This window comes from Sapajus apella, unplaced genomic scaffold (assembly GCF_009761245.1).
Source record: "Sapajus apella isolate SASKATOON/1434 unplaced genomic scaffold, GSC_monkey_1.0 scaffold1, whole genome shotgun sequence".
Taxonomy (NCBI): Eukaryota; Metazoa; Chordata; class Mammalia; order Primates; family Cebidae; genus Sapajus; species Sapajus apella.
Genome location: NW_022436941.1, coordinates 48,878,609 through 48,903,742, shown reverse-complemented (window position 1 = coordinate 48,903,742; position 25,134 = coordinate 48,878,609). Strand labels below are relative to the sequence as shown.

Genomic DNA, 25,134 nt, shown 5'->3' with positions numbered 1-25,134 from the left:
CCAGTGCCTTATCCATTAGGTGCCTGGGGTTAAATTGTGTAAATTTTAAGTTGCAATATTGGTTAAAATCTAGGAAAATCATAAATGTTACAATAATATTAAATCTTAAATTCTACATACAAGGCTATGATATTTTATATCAGGCACTTCAAGTAGAAGGATATTGCTGGGGCCAGGCACAGTGGCTTATGCCTGTAATCCCAGCACTTTGGAAGACTGAGGGGGGTGGATCACTTGAGGTTGGGAGATTGAGACCAGCCTGACCAACCTGGAGAAACCCCATTTCTACTAAAAATTCAAAAAAAAATTAACTGGGTGTGGTGGCTCATGCCTGTAATCCCATCTACTTGGGAGGCTAGGGAAGGAGAATTGCTTGAACCTGGGAGGCAGAGGTTGTGGTGAGCCGAGATTGTGCCATTGCACTCACTCCAGCCTGGGCAACAAGCGAGACGGGGGGAAAAAGAAAGATATTGCTGGAAGGGTCTCAAAGATCTTCGTTTTATAAATTAGGAAACAGGGAATGGGGCTCCCAGAGAACTTAAGTCACTTGTTCAAGTTTATTGGGCCACTTAGTGGATGTGGACCAGCATTTTGATTCCCTCCCTCCCTCCCTCCCTCCCTCCCTCCCTTCCTTCCTTCCTTCCTTCCTTCCTTCCTTCCTTCCTTCCTTCTTTCTTTCTTTTTCTTTCTTTCCTTCTCTCTCTCTCTCTCTCTCCTTCCTTCCTTCCTTCCTTCCTTCCTTCCTTCCTTCCTTCCTTCCTTCCTTCCCTCCCTCCCTCCTTTCCTTCTCTCTCTCTCTCTCTCTCTCTCTCTTTCTTTCTTTCTTTCCCCAGGGGTACATGTGCAGGTTTGTTACAGGGGTACATTGCATCTTGCTGAGGTTTGTGCTTCTATTGATCTCATTACCCAAAAGGAAACAGCACCCAATAGGTGGTTTTTCAACCCTTCCCATACACCCCTTTTGGAGTCCCCAGTGTCTGGTATTGCTATCTTTATGTCCCTTTGTACCCAGTGTTTAACTCCTACTTATAAGTGAGAACATGCAGTATTTGCTTTTCTCTCTCTGTGTTAACTCAGGATAAAGGCCTCCAACTGCATTCATGTAGCTACAAAGGACATGATTTAATTCTTTTTTCTGGCTGCACAGTATTCCATGGTGTATATGTACCAGATTTTCTTTATCTAATTTGCCATTGATGGGCACCTATGTTGATACCATGTCTTTGCTATTGTGAATAGTGCTGTAATAAACATGTGAGTACAGGTGTATTTTTGTAGAATGATTTCTTTTCCTTTGGGTATATATGCAGTAATGGGATTGCTGGGCTGAATAGCAATTCTATTTTTAGTTTTTTGAGAAATTTCCAATCAGCTTTCCATAGCGGCTGAACTAATTCACATTCTTACCAACAGTGTATATGTGTTTCCTTGGCTCTGCAACCTCACCAGCATCTGTTAGCTTTTGACTTTCTAATAATAGCCTTTCTGCCTGATGTGAAATGATACTGTTTTTTTCGCCCACAACAAAAGCCACATTCAATCTCACTGTGGTTTTGTTTTGCATTTGTCTGATGATTAGTGACACAGAACTCAGGTTAGTTATCTCCCATTTGGAGTACTCACCCACCACAGTATCAGCATCTAGAAAAAAAATAGTTACCTTTAATCTATACTGATTTTAAAGCTCAGGATTGAATCTGCTCTATAAAGTTAGGAATAGCTAACTATGTTTACTCCAAACAGGAAGCTTTTCCTTATGGGTACTACACTGTTAGCATGTTTTATTATGGGGAGGGAAGGCGAATGTTATGGGTTGAATTTTATCCTCCAAATAGAAATAGTGAAGCCCTAACACCTAACATCTGAGAATTTGGCCTTATTTGGAAATAGAGTCATTGTAGATGTGATTAGTTGATATGAAGTCATACTAGAGTAGAATGGGCCTTTAATTCAATATGACTGATATTCTTATAAAGAAAAAGACACAGGCAACAGAATACCATATGGAGAGATGGAGATACACAGGGAGAAGATGGCCATAAAACAGACTTTGGAGTGATGCATCTACAAGCTAACAGATGTCAAGGATTGCCAGCTGTTAGCCCAATTTGTGTTGCTATAAAGGAATATTAGCTGGAAATGGAAGCTCATACCCATAATCCCATCACTTTGGGAGGTGGAGTTGAGAGGATTGCTTGAGGCCAGGGGTTCGAAGTCAGCCTGCACAGCACAAAATCTACACAAAAACCTCTTCAGATTTTGTAGAGATCCCGTTTCTACAGAAAAAAAAAAAAAAAAAAAAAAAAAAAAAAAAAAAAAAAAAAAAAAATTAGCTGGGTATGGTGGCATATACCTGTTGTTGGAAGGCTGAGGCAGGGAGGATGAGTTGAGCCCAGGAGATAGAGTCTGCAGTGAACTATGATTGTGCCAGTGCACTCCAGCCTGGGTGACAGAGCCAGACTCTGTACTTTAAAAAAGAAAGTAAAGAAAGGAAAAAGAAAATAAAAAAAGAATACCCGAGCCCAGGTAATTTACAAAGAAACGAGGTTTATTCATCATTCTTAGCAAACTAACACAGGAACAGAAAACTAAGCACCACATGTTCTCACTCATAAGTGGGAGTTGAACAATGAGTACATGGTCACAGGGAGGGAAACATCACACACCAGGGCCTGTCAGGGGGTAGGGGACTGGAAGAAGGATAGCATTAGGAGAAATACCTAATGTAGATGACGGGTTGATGGATGCAGCAAACCACCATGGCACATGCATACCTATGTAACAAACCTGCCCGTTCTGAACATGTACCTCAGAACTTAAGGTATAATAATATATATATTTTTAAATAAGTTTATTTGGCTCATGGTTCTGCAGGCTGTACAAGAGTCATGGAACCAGTATCTGTTTCTGAGGAGGGCCTCAGAAAACTTTCAGTTATAGTGGAAGATGAATGGCAAGTAGGGTGAGAGAAGGAGCAGGGAAGTGATGGGAGAGGGAGGTACCGGACTCTTTTTATCAACCAGATATTCCATGGACCAATAGAATGAAAACTCACTTATTACCTTGGGGAAGGCACCAGCCATTCTTGAAAGATCTGTCTCCATGACTTAAACACCTCCATTCAGGCTCCACTTCTAACACTGATCATATTTCAGCATGAGATTTGCAGGGAACGAACAGCCAAACTATATCATCAGCCACCACCAGAAGCTAGGAGAGGCAAGCAAATATTTTTTCCCTACAGGATTCAGAGGAATTATGGCCCTGCCAATACCTTGTTTTTGCCACTTCTAGCCTCTAGAGCTGTGGGAGAATAAATTTCTGTTTTTCTAAGCTTTGTGGTGATTTGTTACAGCAACCACAGGAACCTAACAGGGAGCAAGTCAATGAGAGAATTTATCAGGATTTTCCCGATCAGTCTGCTGATCAGCTTGTTTAAGACTCATAAAGCTCACCAGCTTGGGGCATTTGTCCATGGCTTTCCTTAAACAGCATGGATTCCTATGACTTTTCCTCACAAAGGTTTTCTAGAATTGGCTTTCCAAATGGGAGGAGGAATAGTGAAAAAGGGAATATATTTTCTCTTCTGCATTTGTATTTTGGAATTGACAAACTGGAGAAGACAGCATGTGTAATTTTATTGCCATCAGTTCTGTATACGCTTTTTTTTTGAGAAGGAGTCTCACTGTCTCCAGGCTGGAGTGCAACGGCGCAATCTTGGCTAACTGCAACCTCCGCCTCCCAGGTTCAAGCAATTCTCCTACCTCAGCCACCTGAGTAGCTGGGACTACAGGCGTGCACCACCATGCCCAGCTAATTTTTATATTTTAAGTAGATAAGCGGTTTCACCACGTTAGCCAGGATGGTCTCCAGCTCCTGACCTCGTGATCCGCCTGCCTCGGCCTCCCCAAGTGCTGGGATTACAGGCGTGAGCCACTGCGTCCGGCCCCTGTATATGCTTTTATCGGTTACCAGCATACTATTCATTTGCATGATGTGTGTGCTGTTATCTTAGTTTCTTGTTATTTTCCTTTCATTCTAACCATCTTAATACTATTCTTTGGGATTCAGACCTGTCAACTTGTCTGGATTACAAAAGTGTGCCTTGCACTACAAGTTGGAAATGTAGATTTCCCTAAAAAAAAAAAAAAAAAAAAAAAAGAAAATAAACCAGATCCTGACTGCTTATTCTAACAATTTGCCTTTCTCTTATTAAGTTGTAAATTAATTTGACAAAAATTACCTATTAAGTATAAATTCCTATATTCTTTAAGAATCAAACAGCTTTTCTTTTGGCAAATATTCATATTATCTAAAATAATTACCTCATAATACTTTGACTATCATTAGTTTTATCATCACTGTTAGACCTATGAGTTGGCGAATTTTGTTGGTTTTCTGAGACAGAGTCTCACTCTGTTGCCCAGGCTGGAGTGCAGTGGCACGATCATGGCTTAGTGCAGCCTCCACCTCCCAGGGTTCAGGTGATTCTCCCATCTCAGAATCCCAAGTACCTGAGACCACAAGTACATGGCACAGTGCCCAGGTAATTTTTGTATTTTTGGTAGAGACAGAGTTCCTTCATATTGCCCAGGCTGGTCTTGAACTCCTGGGCTCAAGTGACCCTCTTGTCTCGGCCTCTTAAAGTGTTGAGGTTACAGATGTGAGCCATTGCACCCATGAGTTGGTGAAATTAACATCATTTTATAAGGTTAAACATTAAGAGAGTATATTTTAAGCTCTAATTTCCTTCTGTCTACTGTTAAGACTATTTTATGTAACTAGTAAACAGACTTCTAAATTATACAAATTTATGTTCTAACTTGCTATCTTATTAACTTCCCCAGAGACCTACCAATGTGAGAAGTAATAATCATTATTTAGACAGGAAATTGATGTGAGAACTTATCTAGGTCTTGAATTCAGAAGTAGCAAAAATCCATTTCCAGTTAGAATTAGCTATGCTATATTAGAGATTCATAATATAAACATTGTAAACATTTGTTTTATTGAATAATGTTTGGATATATATTTTTGACATGTAGTTAGAAACTATTCCAGAGCAACTTTATTGTCTTTTGCTATGTCAAGACATACATAGCGGAGATATACATCTTGACATCACTTATTTAAGTTGGTATTTGTGAAGGTGGTTCAAAATTCTTTGTTTCTTAGATGTTTATGCTGTCCAAAAGTCAAATATAGTGATACTGGTTCCATTTCCAGGTAGACATACCTTTGGATTTTCAAACCACTAGTTGTTTTGGATTTGAAGTGATTCTTCCATGTTCATTCATTTACTACATTTCCTCATTATTTTTCTCAGTTTTTTTTTTGTTAAAAGATTTCAGATTATATTTCTCAAAAGTCAAAATAAATTATATTAATGAAGTTTTTCTCTAGTTGGAAACATTTGTCTCCCTTCTGTATTGATTCTGATATCAAAAAATGAAAAGGTCAAATTATGTCATTATTCTGTCATGGAAGTTTTGAGAAATGTTGATTGTTGACATAAAAATTCCAAAGATAAGGCTGGGTGCAGTGGCTCATGCCCGTAATCCCAGCACTTTGGGAGGCTGAGTTGGGCAGATCCCCTGAGGCCAGGAGTTCGAGACTAGCCTGGCCAACATGGCGAAACCCATCTCTACTAAAAATACAAAAATTAGCCAGGCATGGTGGTTTGTACTTCTAATCCCAGCTACTCAGGAGTCTGAGGCAGGAGAATCGCTTGAATCCGGGAGGCAGAGGCTGCAGTGCGCTGAGATTGTGCCACTGCACTCGTCTGGGCAACAGAGTGAGATTCTGTTTAAAAAAAAAAAAATCTGAAGGTATAATTGCCTACTGTCTCAGTAGTTACCAACTTCTATCTCAAAAAATGTCACCTGGAAATCATGTGGGTCAATGTTCTAAAGTAGATCTCGATGGTTGATTTTTGCAATAAGCTTCTGTGGGATGCCATTGCTGCTGGTTTGGACATCACTTGAAACAGCAAGAATATAGTAATCACTTTGTACTTTCTGGAAACAGAACTCTTTCTATTGAGAAACTCGTTTTATGTGGTATAAAATATGACCCAGGTATTGGCCAATCACAATCTCTCTTAAGAAGTGATTTTGGGACTAGGTGCGGTGGCTCATGCTTGCACTTTGGGAGGCCGAGGAGGGAGAATTGCTTGAGGCCGGTGGTTCAGGACCAGCTTGGACAATGTGGTGAAACCCCATCTCTACCAAAAATACAAAAATTAGCTGGTGTGGTGGTGCATAGCTATAGTCCCAGCTACTCAGAAGGCTGAGGTGGGAGGATGGTTTGGGCCTGGGAGATGGTGGAGGTTGCTATGAGTGGAGATCACACCATTTCTCTCCAGCCTGGTTGAAAGAGCCAGTCCCCCCCCCCAAAAAAAAATTTTGGGACTCTAGGAGGTATGTCATCTTTGAACTATGAAAGGGGTCATCTCGGCTGGGCACAGTGGCTCATGCCTGTAATCCCAGCACTCTGGGAGGCCAAGGTGGGTAGATCACCTGAGGTTGGGAATTCAAGACCAGCCTGACCAACATGGTGAAACCTTGTCTTTAAAAAAAAAAAAAAAAGAAAGGGGTCATCTTTCCTGATCCATCTCACAAGAAAAAGTAAGGCAAATATGATAGAATAAGGCCAATATTAAAGAGGGTAAGATAAGAAGCACTAAAAGAGTACATCCCCAGGGTATTATTTGGCTTCCTGGATTCAGATGTGTTTAATATTTTATTCCTGGAATTACAAGTGAATATATTCAGTTTTCTTCTTAAGCTAGTCTGGATTTATCCCTCTCCTACAACCAAAAGTCCTGATAAATATACCAAGTTCAGCCATTCAACAAATTATAACTAATGGCAAGAGGACTTTGATTAAGTGTAACTGAGTTAACGCAAAAACAGGAGATAACTCATGCTCTTATGTAACCTAAGGGATGTGTACTGAACTCAATATCTAAAAGCATTCTAAAACAATTCTAGAAACAATGTGGTGACTATCTAATTGATGCAGAGCATTATCTTCTTACTTAAAAGATGTGTAACAGTGCTTTGGGAGGCTGACTGGGGAGGATCATTTGAGGTGAACTTGGGCAACAAAGCAAGAATTGTCTCTACAAAACATTAGTTGGGCATGGTGGCATATGCCTGTGGTGGTAGCTAATCTAGAGGCTGGGGCAGAAGGATTGGAGACCCAGTCCTGAAAAAAAAAAAATGTATAAACTCACACCTCCAGTAGTGAAAATGACCTTGGGTAGCTACTTTTTCACTTTGTAGATGAGGAAATCAACTTGCATTTTGTTCAATGCTCCATCTAAAGTTACTGAACCCAGAACCTAGGTCTACCCTTCTCATCCTATCATTCCTGTCTTTCACAGTGTCATTGTTACTACTTATTTATTTTTTTTTGAGATGGAGTCTCACTCTGTCACCCAGGCTGGAGTGAAGTGGCGTGATTTCGGCTCACTACAACCTCCCCGTCCCGGGTTCAAGTGATTCCTCGTGCTTCAGCCTTCTGAGTAGCTGGGATTGCAGACGCATGCCACCATGCCTGGCTAATTTTTGTATTTTTAGTGGAAACAGGGTTTTCTCGTGTTGGCCAGGGTGATCATGAACTCTTGACCTCAGGTGTTGCCTGCCTCGGCCTCCTGAGGCGCTGGGATTAAGCATCTGGCTTGTTATTCCTTATATTAAGACATTATGTTATTGCTGGCTTCTGATTGAATGAAAAGGATGACAGTACTTACTAAAATTAACTATAAAATGCATACAAAATGTATAAATTTGTATGCCTATGCCAGGCTCCATGGCTTACACCTGTTACCTCAACACTTTGGGAGGCCAGCAGGATTGCTGGAGACCAGAGTTTGAGACCAGCCTGGGCAACATAGCAAGACACCAGCTCTAAAAACATTTTTAAAAAATTAGCAGGCGTAGTGGCACATGCCCATAGTACCAGCTACTGAGGAGGCTTAAGTGGGAGGATCCCTTGAGTTTGGGAGGTCAAGGCTGTAGTGAGTTGTGATCCTATCACTGTACTCCAGCCTGGACAAAAGAGCAAGTCTCTGTCTCAAAAAACAAAACAAAACAAAATCCAAAATGTGTGTCTAGATGCCACTTTGCAATGTAACTTGTATGTGAATAAATATTTGGGAAGAAATATTGGAGAATCATATAAGGCACATATACAACTTGATAACTCATGCATGAATATATAAACACTGAAAGAAAAATTCAAAATGTGATTCCAAAAGTACATCTAAGGTTATCAGGCACTATAATATTCAGAGATTCTTTTAAGACAAAGAATATTCACTGTTTTTAAAATTCAGAGAAATTCAGGGATATTCTTCTATAATTAGAAATTAATGTAATTTTTAGGCTGGGCATGGTGGTTTGAGCTTGTAATCCTAGCACTTTGGAGGCCAAGTGGGTGGATCACTTGAGTCCAAGAGTTTGAGACAGCCTGGGCAACGTGGCAAAATCTCATCTCTACAGAAAACACACAAATTAGCTGGGCGTGGTGGGACACGCCTCTAAGTCTCAGCTACTTGGGAGTCTGAGGCAGAAGGATCACTTGAACCTGGGAAATCAAGGTTGAAGTGAGCTGAGATTCTGCCACTGCACTGCAGTCTGGGTGACAAACTGAGACAGTCTTAAAAAAAAAATGTAACTTATGTTTATGTCCTCTTGAAATACTTGTAATTTGAACACACACAGTGAGAAGGAATTGGTACCTGAAAGTTAGTTATTTTACCTGGTTAAGTTTGGTTCATATTTAAGATTGAAATTTAGAGTCTGGACATGGTGTTTCACGCCTATAATCCCAGTGCTTCGAGAAGACAAGGTGGGAGGATTGCTTGAGGCCAGGAGTTTGAGATCAGGTTGGGTAACAAGAGACCACAATTACAAAAAAATTAGAAAATTAGGTTGGTGTGGTAGTGTGCACCTATAGTCCTGGCTATTTGGGAGGTTGAGGCAGGACTGCTTTAACTAGGAGTTTGTCAGTAATTTTTCTTTCATACACATCTAGAAACAATTCTTACCCAGAATGACTTAAAATAGAGTTTAATTATGTAAGAGTTTAATAGTGTTTGCATGTATTGTGAGTTACTAATATAATCAAGATTCAAATAAATCTCCAAACAATTATACAAAACAGAAAAAAACAAAACACTTTATTTTCCACAAGGAAGAGCAATAGGAAAAATTAAATCATTTCCCACATGTTGTTTCCTTAAAACAGAGCCTACAAGGACATATTCAGCACCAAATAAAAAAGGAAAAAAAGAGAAATTACAAACAGCCATAGAATATAATCTATAAAGCAAACATTTAATATTGCACTTTGTTTTGCTAACATTTTGGATTTTACTTTTCCTAATTGAAAAATCAGGACTCTATCTTGAATACTGGAATACAGCTGTGAACCTCACATCTTATGTCAGGAATTGACCAATATTTTAAAAAGTAATGCCTCTAAATAAGAGTAAAGAAATGCTTTAATGGGGAAAATAAAACTTTATTTGATAAAGTTTTATAAATTTAAAGTTTTATTACATTTGGTGATCCAGTGCCAATTATCAGAATATTGGTCATTCTTGCTTCATGTGTTATTTGTAAGAGTATATAATGACAAGTATTCCAATGCTATGCATATCAACAGTTGTTCCCTAGTCAGTTAGACATAAGAGAGAAAAGAAAAGGGATTTTCTGACAATCCCCCCCAAACAAAAATAAAACCACCAAATGCCCTTTACGCCAAATATTCCATTAGCTTTTTTTGAGGGGGACATTCACAAAATGATTTAACAATAAAAAAATATTTCACCCCCATTTCCTTATTATCTAGTATTAGTTTGCTACGGGAGCCCAAAGCCTTTAACCGAATCACTTAAAACGTGATTCATTTTTACACTGGGCTTTCTTCACCCTGTCAGCATTTTTCAAACATGAATTGTCTTCCATGTTTTCTTAAAGGCCACTTATGGAAAAGCCTATTTGTTTTGTATGAAGCTTTAAGACAGTATTTAACCAGGTCAAGCACCAAGCCAGAGCTACTATTATTTTCAACCACTTTATTAACTGTGGGGTTAAATGGCAGGATAGATGTAACACCCATTTCACACATATGTCGTAACATCAGAGATGCTGGTTTTCACTAAAAACATCAGAGCTGAATTCCTTCTAAAATACAACAACAAGAAAAAAAATCAGTACACATGGTATCTTGGAAAATGCTGAAATGCTATCATGAATGCTGGTATATTTGTTATGAGCCAAAAGAAAATTACCTTTAATATAAACTATAATTTACTGATGTGATTGTTCTTCCTCCATATATAACCAAAGCGAGTGATTTCTCATGTTTAGCAAATTGTTCTTTAGGTAATGAAAAACAGTATTTTCATTAGAAAAACACAAAAATACAAAAGATTTATCACAGCAAACTTTCTAGTGAGAAATTATATACTTTTGGAATAAAGTTGAGTTTTCATGCTATATCAAACTTGAGCAAGATCGCAAAGGTATAAATTGAGCTCTCTCACCATAACATCAACATATGTATTCCTGCTCATTAATATACTTTGCACCAGCAAAAACGATTTCCAACATATGTGTTTTGGAGGTAATTAAGTAACTCTGTATAAAAATAAATGCACTTTCCCTCCTTTCCCCAGTGACTGGAAAACTTCCATACTTTTAACATAATAATAAAAAATAATAACTTTTAAGAGCAACAGCCCTCAACTCTTCTCTGGTGCCTGCCATACTGCCTTTCTTCACTCCATTCTTAGCTCTGCTAGTTTCTTCTTGTAGGTAATGATAAAAAGGGAATGTGGGTGGGTATAACTTTTGTGTATGTCCCGTTTCCAAATTTCCCTCTCCAAAAAGCCAACCAAATAAACAAACAAACAAAAAAAAAACAGTGCAACAAAACACAAATAGCATTCCAACAGTTTGGCAAGTGATGCGTTCACCTGAGATTAAGTGATTTAGGCAGTCAGTAACAAAATGCTGCTTTGCTGTAATAGTAGAAAGGCAACAAATTCTTAAAAGAAACCAAGAAGGTATACAATCTTGACAGTCTCTTATGAGTTTCCTCCTCTTATCTCTTTTTTCCCCACATTATCTGTTGCGTAATCTACTACAGTAGGCTGCAAAACATACAGCAAAAAGGATTGGCTTGAAGGCATTTGATGTTTGTAAATAAATCCACAATTGGATCCAAGCTGAAGAGGTGATACATGGTCAGCCTAGTAGGACAATTCTGAGCATGTGCATACGCAGGTAAAGTCCAGGCTATATTAAATTAAAAAAAAAAAAAAGTCAGTGCGTTTTTTTCATGTTAAAGTTTTTTCAAAGCTTTCTTTTGTTTCTTGTTGTGCTGACCACAAACAAGTTTTAAGAGTATCAAGAGTCTGGCAAAAATAGGAAAAAAAAAAAAAAAAAAAAAAAAAAAGCTGTAGTGACATCGAACCGCACAATGTAAGCATTGAGCATGTGCAAATTTTCAAATCAAAAGAAGGAAACCATCCCTCTTTACAACGTGGTATCTTGACACGTACGACCATAGGCTAAGAAGACTGCTCTGAGTATGTGCCAGTTTTAAAAGAGAAAAGCTTAGATCTTCAAGCATATTGGAGCAGTCCCAGAATGTTGCTGTAGGCTTCTAAAGCATGATTGCTGGTTGTTTCATGTGTTCGCCATTTTTCTGGGCAAAAGCAATTCCACTTCCTCTGAAACGTGTCTCCAAGATACTTCTCTGTCCTCAGCCGGAAGAGATACAGTTCGGAACCCACATCAACTTGATCCAACCAAGTGTTCCTTCAACGAGAGGGGCAGGATGGTCTATCATCTGCTGACTGATCAGGATTTGGATCAATCTAGAAAGAAATGAGTAAACAAATTTACAAAGTTATTTGGTGAGATGTAGGAATAATGTAGCCAATTCTGAATACTAGTCAAGAAATATAATCAGAGAGAGTGTATACAGCTTGTTAGCATATTATATCCAATTACTCTCCTTTTATATCTGAAATGCTGTGTGGAAAAGGAAAAGGCACTGGTATTATCTATAAAGTGCCTGATATTTAATTACTAGATCAACAAGATTTACAAAGGTATGTCTAGTAGTCCCCCCTATTTCACAAAAGTTAAAAGTAAAATTTTATCGGTCAATGAAGACTTTTACTCAGTACTTTAGTAGTACTAAAGACCTAAAGATACAATGTAGAGTACCTTCACAGCAATCATCTCCTTTCGTAAAGTACCCCTTTCATCCTTCTACAAAAAAGTTAACTTATCACTTCCTGACTTTGGAAAAATGAAATTGTGTAAACAATGCTCTTCGTTTATACAATGTGAAAACAATTTGTTTACTCACATAAATAATGTGCTGATGTGAAATAATAACTAATGGTCATAAAACCCCAGAGAGGGCCAAAAATGCAATGTGTGTATCAGGAAAAACTGCTGAAACCAAAACACTCAAGAGGTGCCCCCCTCTTGGAGTGACTCCCCTTTATCAGAGTGACTTTCTTTTTTTTTTTTTTTGAGATGGAGTCTCACTCTTGTGCCCAAACTGGAGTGCAATGGTGTGACCTTGGCTCACTGCAACCTCTACCTCCCAGGTTCAAGTGATTTGCCTACCTAAGCCTTCCGACTAGCTGGGATTACAGGCACCCGCCACCATGCCCAGCTAATTTTTTGTATTTTTAGTAGAGATGGTGTTTCACCAGGTTGGCCAGGCTGGTCTTGAACTCTGACATCAGGTGATCCACCCACCTCAGCCTCCCAAAGTGCTAGGATTACAGGCATGAGCCACCACACCCAGCTAGGAGTGACTTTCATACTCACATGTTCTTAATGAAAAGTTGCTTCTCAGGTGTAAAGAGAATGGTCACAGAAAAGCAAATTGTTGGGTTTAATATATTTTTTATTGAAAGAGCTTTTGGACGAGAGCCATCCACTTGCATTTAAATGTGGAAAAACCCAAACTGCCACAGAAGCTTTAGGTAAAACACATTTTTGAAGGAAAAAAGCCAAGTAACTTTTAGTTAAATCACACCCTAAACATATTTTAGGATTTTAGAAGTTGTACATTATCTTTAGTGTTAAAAATTTTTAAAAGGAGGCAGAATTTTCCCACAAATTGCTTAAAAGTAAACTATACTTAGATTGCTATTCTTTTTAAAATGCCCCCCTAGACAGCCAGGAAGCCTCAAATCAAGCCAGAAATTACAGACTTAAGAAGCAAGACAGAAATGTCCAAATAAAAATGTAATAACATCTGTAGCAAGTGGCAGAACACTTTTAGCATCTAATAGAAAATTTGATGTATTGGAAAATGGATAAGAAAAAATTATGTCTCATCAAGAATTCTGAATATTCTATAATGAATGAAGATCTCATATTATCACATCTAAAAGAAAACTGACCCTTCCAGTTATAGTGTTAAGAAAAAAAAGAGCAATTTGATGACCATTCCTCTGATATTTAATTTGGGAGTAATATTTCATTGTAAAATAGCTATGTAAATTACAGTAACCAAAAAAAAAGGTGATTCTAATAATTTACAGAATTATTTTGATATCAAAGCCAACTTCAAAACCCCTTAAAAATATGTACCAGTGGCTCAAGTCACTCTGAAATATCCTGAAATCGCTGGATACCCCACCTAGTCACTACTTGTCTTTACACAGGCTGCTCTCCCTGCCTTTTGAGGACTTTAAAGTCTTCAAAATTCAACTTAATAGCCACCTTTCCAAGAAGCCCCACCTGAGTCCCAAGACCCAATAAGCTGCTCCTGAAATTAGCTGTGTATTTTATCACATTATTATGTAATATTTTGCTTCTTAGCTTGTTTTCCTCAGTAGCCCGTGGGCTTCTTCTAAGGGTCATGTTCTATTTACTTTTAAGTGCTGAGCTGTCATCAATCTAAGATGAATGAAAACAGTCCAACAGTGTGGGAATGTTGTTTTAAGATGTTATTAGAAATAAATTATATTTTATGACTGAGAATCTCAAACTATGCAAGAATTGGAAAAGAATCATAAATAAGATAAATTCTAGCTATTTAATCAGTGCTTGCAAAATGCCAGTTCTTCCTGTCAGTGCTTGTATATCTAAAATTCTTCCTTCAAAAAATGTGTCTCAAGATACAAACTTAGTAAATATTGACACCCCTAATCTTAACTTTTAATCTGTTTTAAAATTATTTGTTTGGTTATTACCATGATAATCAAGACCTAATTGTATTAAAAAAAATCCTGCAATGCTGTTTCCCAAGAGAGCCAGTTCATTTCATACTTAAGGAGTAGGTACTCACCTCTGAATAAAGAGGTGGAGGCAAGAACCGAAACTCCTGGATATATGCAAACAGTGGTCCTTGAAGTGCCCTCTCAAAGTCATCACAAGCATTCATTGGTGCAAGATTGTTCCGCCTTTGTTCCTCTGTTACCACTTCTGCATAGCTGGGTGGTGCTGAAGGAAAAAGATACACGCAATTCGAACAGCATGTTCTTATGCATGTCAAAATACACAGAATAGTAGGTATTAAAAAGGAATGTCAAGGTAAAATAATTATTATTTGTTTGGTGATTAAAACTATAAAGACATAATCAAAACTGAGTATTATGGGGCACATCTACTTTCTTTAGGGAAAGTAATATTCATCTAGGGTCATAAAATATCAGAAGCAAAATAATGTTCTTGATAATAATAGTAAGAGATTAAACTTAGATATGTATTATCAAATTACCTTCAGGTCTTTCAGGAAGGGATAAACCGAGCCAGTTCATATTCATGCTACACTGACTGCTTACACTTGAGGTTCTGCTACCAAATGGATGTAGAGGAATGGTACCGATGACAAGTGGCAAATTAAGAAATAAATCCATAGCTCCAGGAATATCCACATATACCTAAACATTGCAAAGAATATTCAGTTTAGAATGCCAAGTATGATTTCCTTTTTAAAAACTAACAACTGGCCGGGCATGGTGGCTCACACCTGTAATTCCAGCACTCTGAGGGCCGAGACGGGCAGATCACGAGGTCAGGAGTTTGAGACCAGCCTGGCCAACGTGGTGAAACCCTATCTCTACTAAAAATATAAAAAATTAGCTGGGTATGATGGTGTGCACCTGTAATCCCAGCTACTCAGGAGGCTGAGACAGGAGAATTGCTTGAACCCAGGAGGCAGAGGTGTGTATAATTCTGTATAGTACATTTACATATTAAGTCACAGTGTATAGAGTTAATATATTTTTGTATGCCACTATATATAGAATTAAAAAAATCAAATCCTGGATGTAAGACAAAATTATGCCTTCATAACTTTAAGTCTTAAAAACAAAACAAAATAATTAAAAAAAAAAAACACCAAAGATGTTTTGGGCCAGGCACTGTGGCTCATGTCTGTAATTCCAACACTTTGGGAGCCCATGGCGCATGGATTACTTGAGCCTAGGAGTTCAAGACCAACCTGGGTGACATGGTCAAACTCCATCTCCACAAAAAATACAAAAATTAGCAAGGCATGGTGGTGCACACCTGTAGTCCCAGCTACTTGGGAGGCTGAGGTGGGAGGATTACTTGAGGCAGAAAGCAGAGGCTGAGATTGTGCCACTGCAATCCAGCCTGGGTGACAGACAGAGAGGGAGATTTTGTTTCAAAAAAAGAAAAAAATAAAGGATAAAAACCTCTTAAATGTGTACATACCATTAGTGAATATTCCACACGGATTATACTACAGTCGAGGATAGAGGGAGAAACTGGTGGAATTTTCAGCAACTTGCCATTCCACGTCTCTGTCTTTCCAGATGATAAGGATTCCCCACGCAAGTTAGCCACAAGCTGTTTTACTTCCTTCATTTTCCCTTTGGCATAGAAAGCCTGTGTTTGGTAAATGGCTGCCTTTGGCACCACCATTCGGGAAGAGCAGTTCTCAATCTCAGCAAATATCTGAATTGATTCACCTACAGAGGAAAAAATATATACATATCTCCTGTTAGAAAAAAACAACAAAAGAAATCAAGATTCTTAAAGCGAAAGAAAGAAAGTGCAACTAACAAGCATGAAAAGCTGTCCTAAGAAGTGCAAATAACTTAAGGGTCATAGAAATGAACTAATCAGTGGCAATTTGAAAAAGGAAACTAAATGCCACTTTGTGGAAAAAAAAAAAAAAAAAAAAACCAGATAAGCACAATCTGTTATTTTACAAAAGAATACTATGTTCATATTTAGTAGTAACATTATAAAAGTTATACATAAAAGCTAAGGGAAGAAAGTTTTTTGTGGGAATCTACCTCATACATACCTGGGGTATAGCCCTTCCTTTCAATTTTGGCACTTAAGGATATTGGGCCTGAGGTACAGAACCAGCAACAGAGTGTCTTCTCTTTTGTGCCTGCTTGGGGTGACTGTAAGAAAAAAATTTAGAGAAAAAGGTCAGTGTATAGATTGGCACAATCAATACCAGAATATTTTAAAATACAACTCTAAATTTGTGGAGAATTTAAAATTAAAACTGGTGTTGCTTTTTTTCGTATCCAGATATACTTATTATTTTTTTTATTAACTGATGGTTTTGAATTATACCACTACTTTTTATATAATTTTCCATTCAATTAGAAAAAAAAGGTAAAGGGTTTACAGCCTATCCCATAAACATGGTTTTTTAGCACACAATTTACAAATACAGTAATTAAAAACCAACCAAACAAAAAAAACCCTTTCCACATTTCATTTAAACTGCCTTAAAAAGGCAGCACAGAAAGCAATTTGATTATAATCCCAAATGTTAACATCTTTCTCTGAGAATATAAAAAAAGTATGTAAAAACAGGAAAATGCCAATTTCTTATTTGCTTTAAAGATGTTATCATTTGTTTAAACCAAGTAAAGTTTTAAGTCAAATTTGAATTACTCTCATACAAATGCAATTAAAAATAGATTCCTTTAAAAAAGGAATTAAATTTTTTTCATGAAACTAATGATTCCCCATTATTTGACAACTATCCCTCTACTGGAATAACAAAGTATAGGAAATTTTAGATCATGATATTGTTAAGTGATATTGTCTTACAATAAAAGATACTACTACTGTTCTTCCACTCAGATCATCCAAGGACCAGATCTGTTTTTTGTTATGGCTGTCATATTCTGAGTAAGAGATACTTCATATCAAATCTGGTCTTGGTTTTATATTTACTTAAAGTTAATATAAAAAAATGTGAGCATATTTTTCATTCATTTGGGTGTTTTTGACTGTATTTAAGAAAATGTATATTTATGAAATTTTAAAATAAAACCAGTATTTTAAAATCATGACAACTGCATAGTTTAGGTGATTATTCTTTAGGATTTATATGCCAAAAACAAAGAATGAATTCAGTCAGTTCTTACCAGTAATGAAGGAGTGTTGATATCTATATGCTCAAAGACTGTAAATTCCTTCTTTAATTTTACTGGTAGTAGCCAAGGCCTGTGCAATTCGGCTTTCACCCAATAGCGCACACTGCCATGTCGGCCTTCGAATGAGGTAGCAAGTGGTCTGTGCAGAATATAAAGGTCAATATATTAATTTTATACCTCTTTCTAACAATTACACAGTAGGTCAGAAGTGTTAATATATTGTATTGTTTATATACCAATGAGGTATCAAACATATAATTTAAAAAATTTCCAAAGGGATAAGTCATTGGGGAAAAAACTTTCTATTTCCAAGTAACAATAGATAGTAAGTATCTTTAAAATTCTGTTTCAAAAAGCCAGAAGAATACAATCCATTTAAACTATGAGGAGGCTACTTTTAATTATGGTGGCAAAATTATGAGAGTTTAATGGACCTATTTTGAAAAGACGAAGAATTAAAAAACAAAGTTGAGAATGATTTAACTATTTCTAGTGATAAATTCTAGACACTGGTTAAACAGTCAGACCAAATTCCCTATAGTACTCCACTTCTCGTTAGCCAGGAATTACCATCTTTTTATAGCAACTAATTAAGGTCTAAAAAAGGCCTGAAATAGTCATTATAGTTTCAAAAATTTCACATTTCATAAGTTCACTGAAAAACTACTTTTGCATCTCCAAGTTTACTTATGTTTTAATTCTTGTTTGGCTATTCTCTAACTTTACAGGCTTCAAAAGAAAAAGAAATAGTCCTCTTGATCTATGTCAAGAGAATAAAACTTTTTTTTTTTTTTTTAACTCTGTCAGATTTTACTTGTGGAAGGTTTTATTTTAGTGAGTTCAGTCTGTTTTTTATAATTTCATTAGTAAAATACTCAATGTTCAGTTATTTACAAGGAAGAGTACCAGCTTAGATTAGTATAAGAAACACTGGTGTCTTCAGAAATTTTTTTTGCATTTTAGACTCCCACATTAGCTTGTATAGCAGAGAAATAAAATCTTAAAGTTTATGCTAATAGTTTTCCAAAATTTATGTTAAATGACTTTGGTTTACTATAGAACTTTAACATTAAATGGTCCTAAAAATACTCAGGCCCCATATTAGCCTTATTCTATCTACAGACTAATATTTTTCTCAGAAATTAGATGAGGGCATTATATTCAAAATAAAATTCTCAAATAACATAGTAAAGAGAATTTTCTGAAAAATACCCTTTATGACTTCTTTCAATATATAACATCTCATGCATTAGAATGAACAAAACAAATGTAGAATTATGTACATCTGACACCTGACAAAATCTTATGTAATCTGTGTATCCTCCAGAATAATCAGCACAAGGGCCATTTTGCAGGTTTTAATATTGGTAAAAGGCATTTTTTTTTTTAAGTTTGTATAAACTCTCCCAACAATGTCATTTCTTTAAGAATACAGCACTTTCCTTCTTCCTTTCTTACTAGAGTCTAGATTCCAAGTTTTATATTAATGTATCCTTGATGTATGTTTCCTTCTAAGCCTGGATCACAGTATCTCTTGTGTGACCTTCCCAATAGCTCTTGGTACAGAAGCTATTAAGTTCACATCAGAAAAACATTTCGAATTATTTTTATTTTCAAAACTTACTGCTACTGGTTAGTAGTAGCAGAAAAGGTAGAACACAGGATTTTTTATAAATTGAAGCTACTAAGACTTGGTACGGTATACCTTTTCTCATAATGATAATCGACAATAAACTAAGTATAAAGTGATTATTATTTGACTAGCACCTTCCAATTCACTCATGTTAAAGGCAACACTATTCCTATTTTAAAAACCTTGTAAACTCTGGGATTAAAAAACTGTACATTGAGCTTGCGTTCCGTAATTTTGCCACACCAGATTAAAAAATAGCTTCTTATGTTTAATATATTGTTTTCCTCTAGCAAGTTTCAGTAATGAAAGGGTTTTTTTTTTTTTAAACTAAAAATATTTAAATTTAGAATAAAGTAATGTTCTGATCATGGGTATCTATAAAAATGTCTATTATTTATAATACTTACGTCTGTGGAAGCTCGAAGCTGAATGCATATTCATGCCTTCCTGAATGAATAGTGTGGAAGCCTTCTTCGGAATTATCATCATCTAAAATAAACATAAAAATTAAACAAAGAATTTGTTATTAAACATTTACATACTTTGCAGAGTGGCATAACTTTAAAGATGTTTATATAATAATTAAGACCACAAAACAAGCTTTGGAGTCTGAGAGATCTGAGTTCTAATTCTAAATTCATTTCCTCTACCAAAAATAAAAATTCTGTCTTCAGCTACCTTATCTGCAAAATGGGAATAATAAATACTCACGGTTTTTTGTTTTTAAATGGAAAATGACCCAAGCTATAAAGCATTTGTTTATAAAATAGCATATATACTCAACAAAAGGCTCAGGTCTCACATCATAGTAAGATAATGTTATCTTTGTCTCCAGTTGTTCACTTCAATTTATCACATTAAGACTATAATGTATAAAATAAAAACTGTTCATGCAAATCTTTTAAATATGTCAGTTTAGGGGGAATACCAAAAATATGAATAGAATAGATACTCCAAAACCACTGGAAAACTGTCAAATAGATGAAGAAAAAAAACCACACACACATTGATTTTAATGTGTTTCATAGCTAAAAATATTTATTGTCCTAAAATGATCACAACACTCAGTTGGTCCTAGCAACAACTAAAACTTGCATAAACCATACCTTAGATAATTAAAACAACAGCATTTACGAGGTACCTGCTTATAAGGAAACAGTATTGTCCCTCATCCTTGAAGAAATGATGTCTAATTACTAAGAGTTTCCAGTTGCTATAAAAAAGGGATGAGGTCAAATTAATTTTTGAAGCAGCATGAAAATAAAGAAATATAATCGAAAATACGGGAGGGGGGTCTAGATCATTAAAATGCTTATTTAGCGTTCTGACTAGATAAATAATTACACAAATATCTTTTAGTATTCTCGGTGTAGAAACCTTTGCGATTAGCCCCCAGAGTAGGGGAAAAACTGGCACATTATTTAACTTTCCTTCAGGAAAGTACTGAATACACACAAAAAATGTGATGCTTCCCTGATACTAAACGAGAAAAGGAGGAAAAAGGCATGTATACGTCGATACTTTTATTTAAAAATCATGGTGATTCGCTTATGCCTCCATACAATTTTCTTCACCCCCTGCGCATATCCCCTGAATGGATTTCAGAATCAAAAACTAGCTGGTGAACTGGGGGCCATTTAAATTCGTTCCTGTCCAAGGCGCCCAAAGTTTGCCTTCGTCTCCCTTTCTTCCCTCCTCGCTCCCTTTTTTGTGCCAGCTCAGCAGTCTCATTGAGGCGAGCGGCGGCGGCCGCGCCGTGGTAAACAAGTGCCCGGCTGTCAATCAAGAACTAGACCGGAGCAGGAGAGGACCGGCCTAAACCGGCGCGAGCAGATCCCAGCCGGCCCGCCCGCGCGCCGCCGCCGCCGCCCGCGCGCCCCGCTATACATACGGCATACGTCGCGCGGCGCTCGCGCCCGTGCCCGCGCAGCCTAACCTGCTGGACGGGGAGGCGGGGCGGCAGAGTCGCTGCGCTTCCGCTTTACACGCCCCAGCCGGCGACCGGTTCGATCTGGCTCGGGCCACTCTGACACCTTTACAGTTGCTGCGAGGGAAACTGGGGCGGCAGAGGGGAGGCGGGGGCCGGTAGGCTACGGGAAACAATGGGGGAGGGGGCAGGGGATGCCCGTCGAGACCCCCACCCAGATTTCGATATTGGAATCACTTTCTTTCTCCCCCGGGCCAACCTTTGCTCTCTCCCCTCAGGTCGAATCAAGGTAGCCAGTCTGGCGACTGGAGAGGTCGGGCAACACGCTTTGTTTCAGCCAAGGGGAAAACAAACGTTCACAGGAGTCACCCAACATCCCCCACCCAGAAGATAGCTAAAGGGGTCCTGCCAACCCTTCGCGTCCAACTCCCATCTAAAAAGGATTTTCTGCTAAAAAGTTGCGTCCAGAGCCATCTGGCACCTGTAAGGCCGGCAGGAGCGTCTGCCCTCTACTCAGTTAAATCCTGAAGTCGTTTCTTTTCGATGGCCCTTAGCAGGCCCAAAAGAGGGGCGACAGAACGTGATGTGACAAGGGCCGGGCGCCTCCAGAAGCCCGGGAACAAACGTGAGTACGGGAGTGGGGGTCGCTCTGGAGGGACCTTTACCGGCGCACGCCGGTTTCCTAGCCTCGCCCCAGCCGCGGCGCGAGCCCACTCTCCCCACCCGCCCGCGCCCAATCCAATCAGCGCCTGCCATCGCCTTAGCAACAGGCTAACAAACCTGGCTTCGCCTATCCCGGGCGCCTGGGGCGGGGTCTCAGTTACCAGGCTAGTTTGAGAGCTCCCAGTTTCAAGTCATTGAAACTATTCCAGACTGATCTAGTCTACGCGTAGCAGGCTTTGGGGAGCATTTTGCAGGGGGTGGCAGGGCACTTAGTTTTCTTTACCAGGAAATCATAGTGCGACTAATGAAATTATATTTGTCCCCACAACTCGTTCTACTTTCCCCCCATTGCAAGTCTCAACTCCTTGAAGAAAAACCTGTTTCTTTTCACCCATTTCATAAAAAGCTGCACATTCAGAAAGGTACAAACACTAAGTCATGTATCTAGTTTTCAACAAATACCAAGACTGTCGTTAGGCATTTGCATCTCCTATCAGTGTTAACGCTTGGAGAGATTATTTCAGGATACCAAGAACCTGTGTCTACGAAAACCCTACCCTACTAAAGAACTGAGATCACCTTAATAGTTTCAAAAATAATGCATTAATAGTGTCACTCAAAGCATCCTTCATTTCTCACTTGCCGTAGTTCAGTCATCAGCACTTCTCAAGAATGTACGTTTTTAATATAAAAAAGGGTGAAATATGCCTCTGTTTTTTTCTGAAAAATCGCCAACATCTGAATTACATACTGCATTAAAAAGGAGAGGCACAAAAATTACATAACCAGTTTTAACATTATATTCTTCATGGGCTAGGAATTAAGTCATCGCCACCACCTGACGCGTGTAACCAATCTGCTGAGAGCAGAACAAGCGCCCCTCCTCACCACCCCCCAGAACTGGTCCGAAACAGGATTGAACCGCTTCTAACAAAGGGTGGAAACTTAGAAAAACAAGCCTAGAGTCGCCTATATTTCCACAATGTAACCATTTAAACAATAGATTGGAAATCTCAGGACCTCTTCTCCCTTTGACAACCCTGTATCTCCCTCTTCTAACCAAAAATCAAATCCAGTACGTCCTATACTTTTCAATTCCATTTGACTGGCATGGGTTTCATTGAATGCATGTTCCAAAGTTAGACATGATGCTCGGAAAAGAGAATTACCGATCCTAAATGACTTCTAAAACTGACTCGATACCTATAATAATGACAGACAGTACCCTTTAAAATAAGGAATGCTGGGTGTAAATTTTTAAAAGAACGGGAAAGAATAAAAAAACACGTGGGGTGTTGATACCATATGTCAAAAGAAGCCACAGAAACCTTTTATGAAAGAACGGTGATCAATTCTTAAGTCTTTGCATTCCAATATTAAAGGTGAAACACACCCGATTAAGCCTCTTAAAAATGTTATTGCATTTCTTGATCGATGTTCAGTTTTTAAGTCTTAGGTTGCAAAAATCTAAAACTGCAGCTTTTAGCAATTCATTTGAAAATACATTAGTAAAACGATTGAATTGGATTCAAGCAGAATTTATAAGGTGCAAATGGACTACAAGTGCGTGTGGCACAAACCAAGCCGGGTATAGAGGTAGTTGAATAAGTGCAGTTTGCAGTCACTTTGCAGATGCCTGCATGCATTACGGCTTAACACACGATGAACGTCAAGGAGAAGCCAAACCTTCCAAGTTTGCTAACCTTTATCAAACTGCTTAGCTATGCTCGGAGTAAAATCGCGTTAATTCAGAAAACTGAAAAGGTACGTTTCCAAAGAAAATGAGTGCAATGACTTCTCAATAATAGAAAAACTTACCTCTTTCGTGCCCAATTAAGATGTCTTTATGGTTGAAATATTCTACTTCTTCAGTGTAATTCTGTGTATAGGCAGTATTGGAGCCGGCGTTTCGAGATTCAGTCCAGCGTACTTTCGCATGTCCTCTTGCATGAATTTTAAGAGATTTTACTCTGATTTCCCCAGTAACTTCTAAATTTACCCTTCCTGAGACGGTATCCCCACTAGAATACACAGGGACATTGCTGTCATTAAGACAGTCAAAGCTTATTGTCAAACTCTTCACCTTTCCCAGCACCATGTTTATAACAAAATCTATAAAAATATAATGTAAGACAAAAAAGTCAAGATCACATATAAAATGTGATCTTCACTTAACACTGATCGATATTTTTGCCGTGCAAAATGCTTGCAGGCCGAATCAGTGATTCTCTACAAATAGTTCATTGAGATTTCTTAAAAAGTCAGGGCAGCAGACGGTGCTGCTCCGCGCTCCTGCTCGTCTCAGCGGTCTCCTTACAAAGACGGGCGGCTAAAGGCTGCCAGCTCACTTTAAGAGCAGCTTTGTGAAAAACAACCCCAGTGCGCAGGCGCAGGCCGCGGCTGCTGTCCGCCCTCCCTGCGCGCCCCCTCCCGCGCCGCGCCGCGCTCGCTCCCTTGCTCGCTCCCTTGCTCGCTCCGTTGCTCGCTCCTTTGCTCGCTCCCTTGCTCGCTCCCTTGCTCGCTCGCTCCCGCGTACAGTAGGTGTAGAGCTAGGGGAAGGAGATAGTGGAGCTGCCGGCAGGCTGAACCTGACTCCTTTCCATTCTGGGCTCCTATTGGTAGGCAGGCTACCGTAAACGCTCGACGTGCTATCTGGAGCCCCTTACCGAGCAACTCTGCTAGAAAGATAATGGCAGAACAGGGCGCTAGGGGACAAGGGCTGGGTGGGGAGTTGTTTGTAAAGCCAAGTAAGGATAAACTGCAGTGACCAGCCCGAAGCGTGCATTACCGGCACTGTAGGGTTTTGCCAACTGCCTGGATGGGAGGAGGAAGAAGTGATGTGTGAAGAGAGATGGGGGAAGGGAGAAACCGGTTGGGCAATAGGCCGATTGTTGAGCACAATCTAACGAATTTTAAAAGAAAACGTATTAAAATCGGACAAGAAGTATTGTTCATAGTATTCTTGCCTTGGATTTTTTTTTTTTTTAACAGTACTTGGGAGGCAGGGTGTAAATGAACTCAGTCGAGGTCAAAGGAACCTTAAAGAATCCTTTGAAGAGTGAGGTAGAGAAGCAAATATAATGTAATCAGTAGGCTGAACTTCTTTCTCCTCCATCGTTTAATTAGCATAGAAAAACAACCAAGTTGTTTCCAGGATGACACGGGTGAGGGCTGGGGGGAAGCTTGACCACTTCCTCGAAGGAAGAAAAAGTCCTTTTTAAGATACCACCTCCGACTAGATTTGCAGAGTAAGACATGATTACAACTCCTGCGTCCTGAGGAATAAGAATAGAGTTCGGCCTAAAAAAGCACCACCTTATAAAAGGCATATGACATAGTGGTTTCGCTGACACACTGTTTGCAACAGGATCGGAAAATCTTTGTTAGAAATTAGTGAAGCGCGTAAAATAGTTTTTTAAAAAGCATGATTTGGTATATACATAGGGATTGACTGTGTGAAGCTTTTTCAGCGGAAAGCCTTGG

At 38.5% G+C, this 25,134-nt stretch overlaps 1 protein-coding gene across 3 annotated transcripts; it reads right to left on the bottom strand.

Annotated features, from left to right (window-relative positions):
- Positions 1 to 9,161: 9,161 nt before the first annotated feature.
- On the bottom strand, positions 9,162 to 24,011 carry ARRDC3 (arrestin domain containing 3). Of its 3 annotated transcripts, none has more exons than XR_004268322.1 (8): positions 23,470 to 24,011; positions 19,469 to 19,550; positions 17,420 to 17,567; positions 16,333 to 16,435; positions 15,735 to 15,991; positions 14,773 to 14,935; positions 14,341 to 14,533; positions 9,162 to 11,896 (listed from the first exon to the last, which is right to left on the bottom strand). XR_004268322.1 is itself a non-coding variant. In XM_032276234.1 (8 exons), exons 1-8 carry the CDS (start codon positions 23,747 to 23,749, stop codon positions 11,840 to 11,842), a joined length of 1,245 nt encoding a protein of 414 aa, XP_032132125.1. In that variant the 5' UTR covers positions 23,750 to 24,011; the 3' UTR covers positions 9,162 to 11,839. The 3 variants fall into 3 exon arrangements, 2 of the variants coding, with proteins under 2 accessions (XP_032132125.1, XP_032132136.1); XM_032276234.1 differs by having other exon boundaries at positions 14,341 to 14,495; XM_032276245.1 differs by lacking the exon at positions 17,420 to 17,567 and having other exon boundaries at positions 14,341 to 14,495; positions 23,470 to 23,987.
- Between the last annotated feature and the right edge of the window lie 1,123 nt (positions 24,012 to 25,134).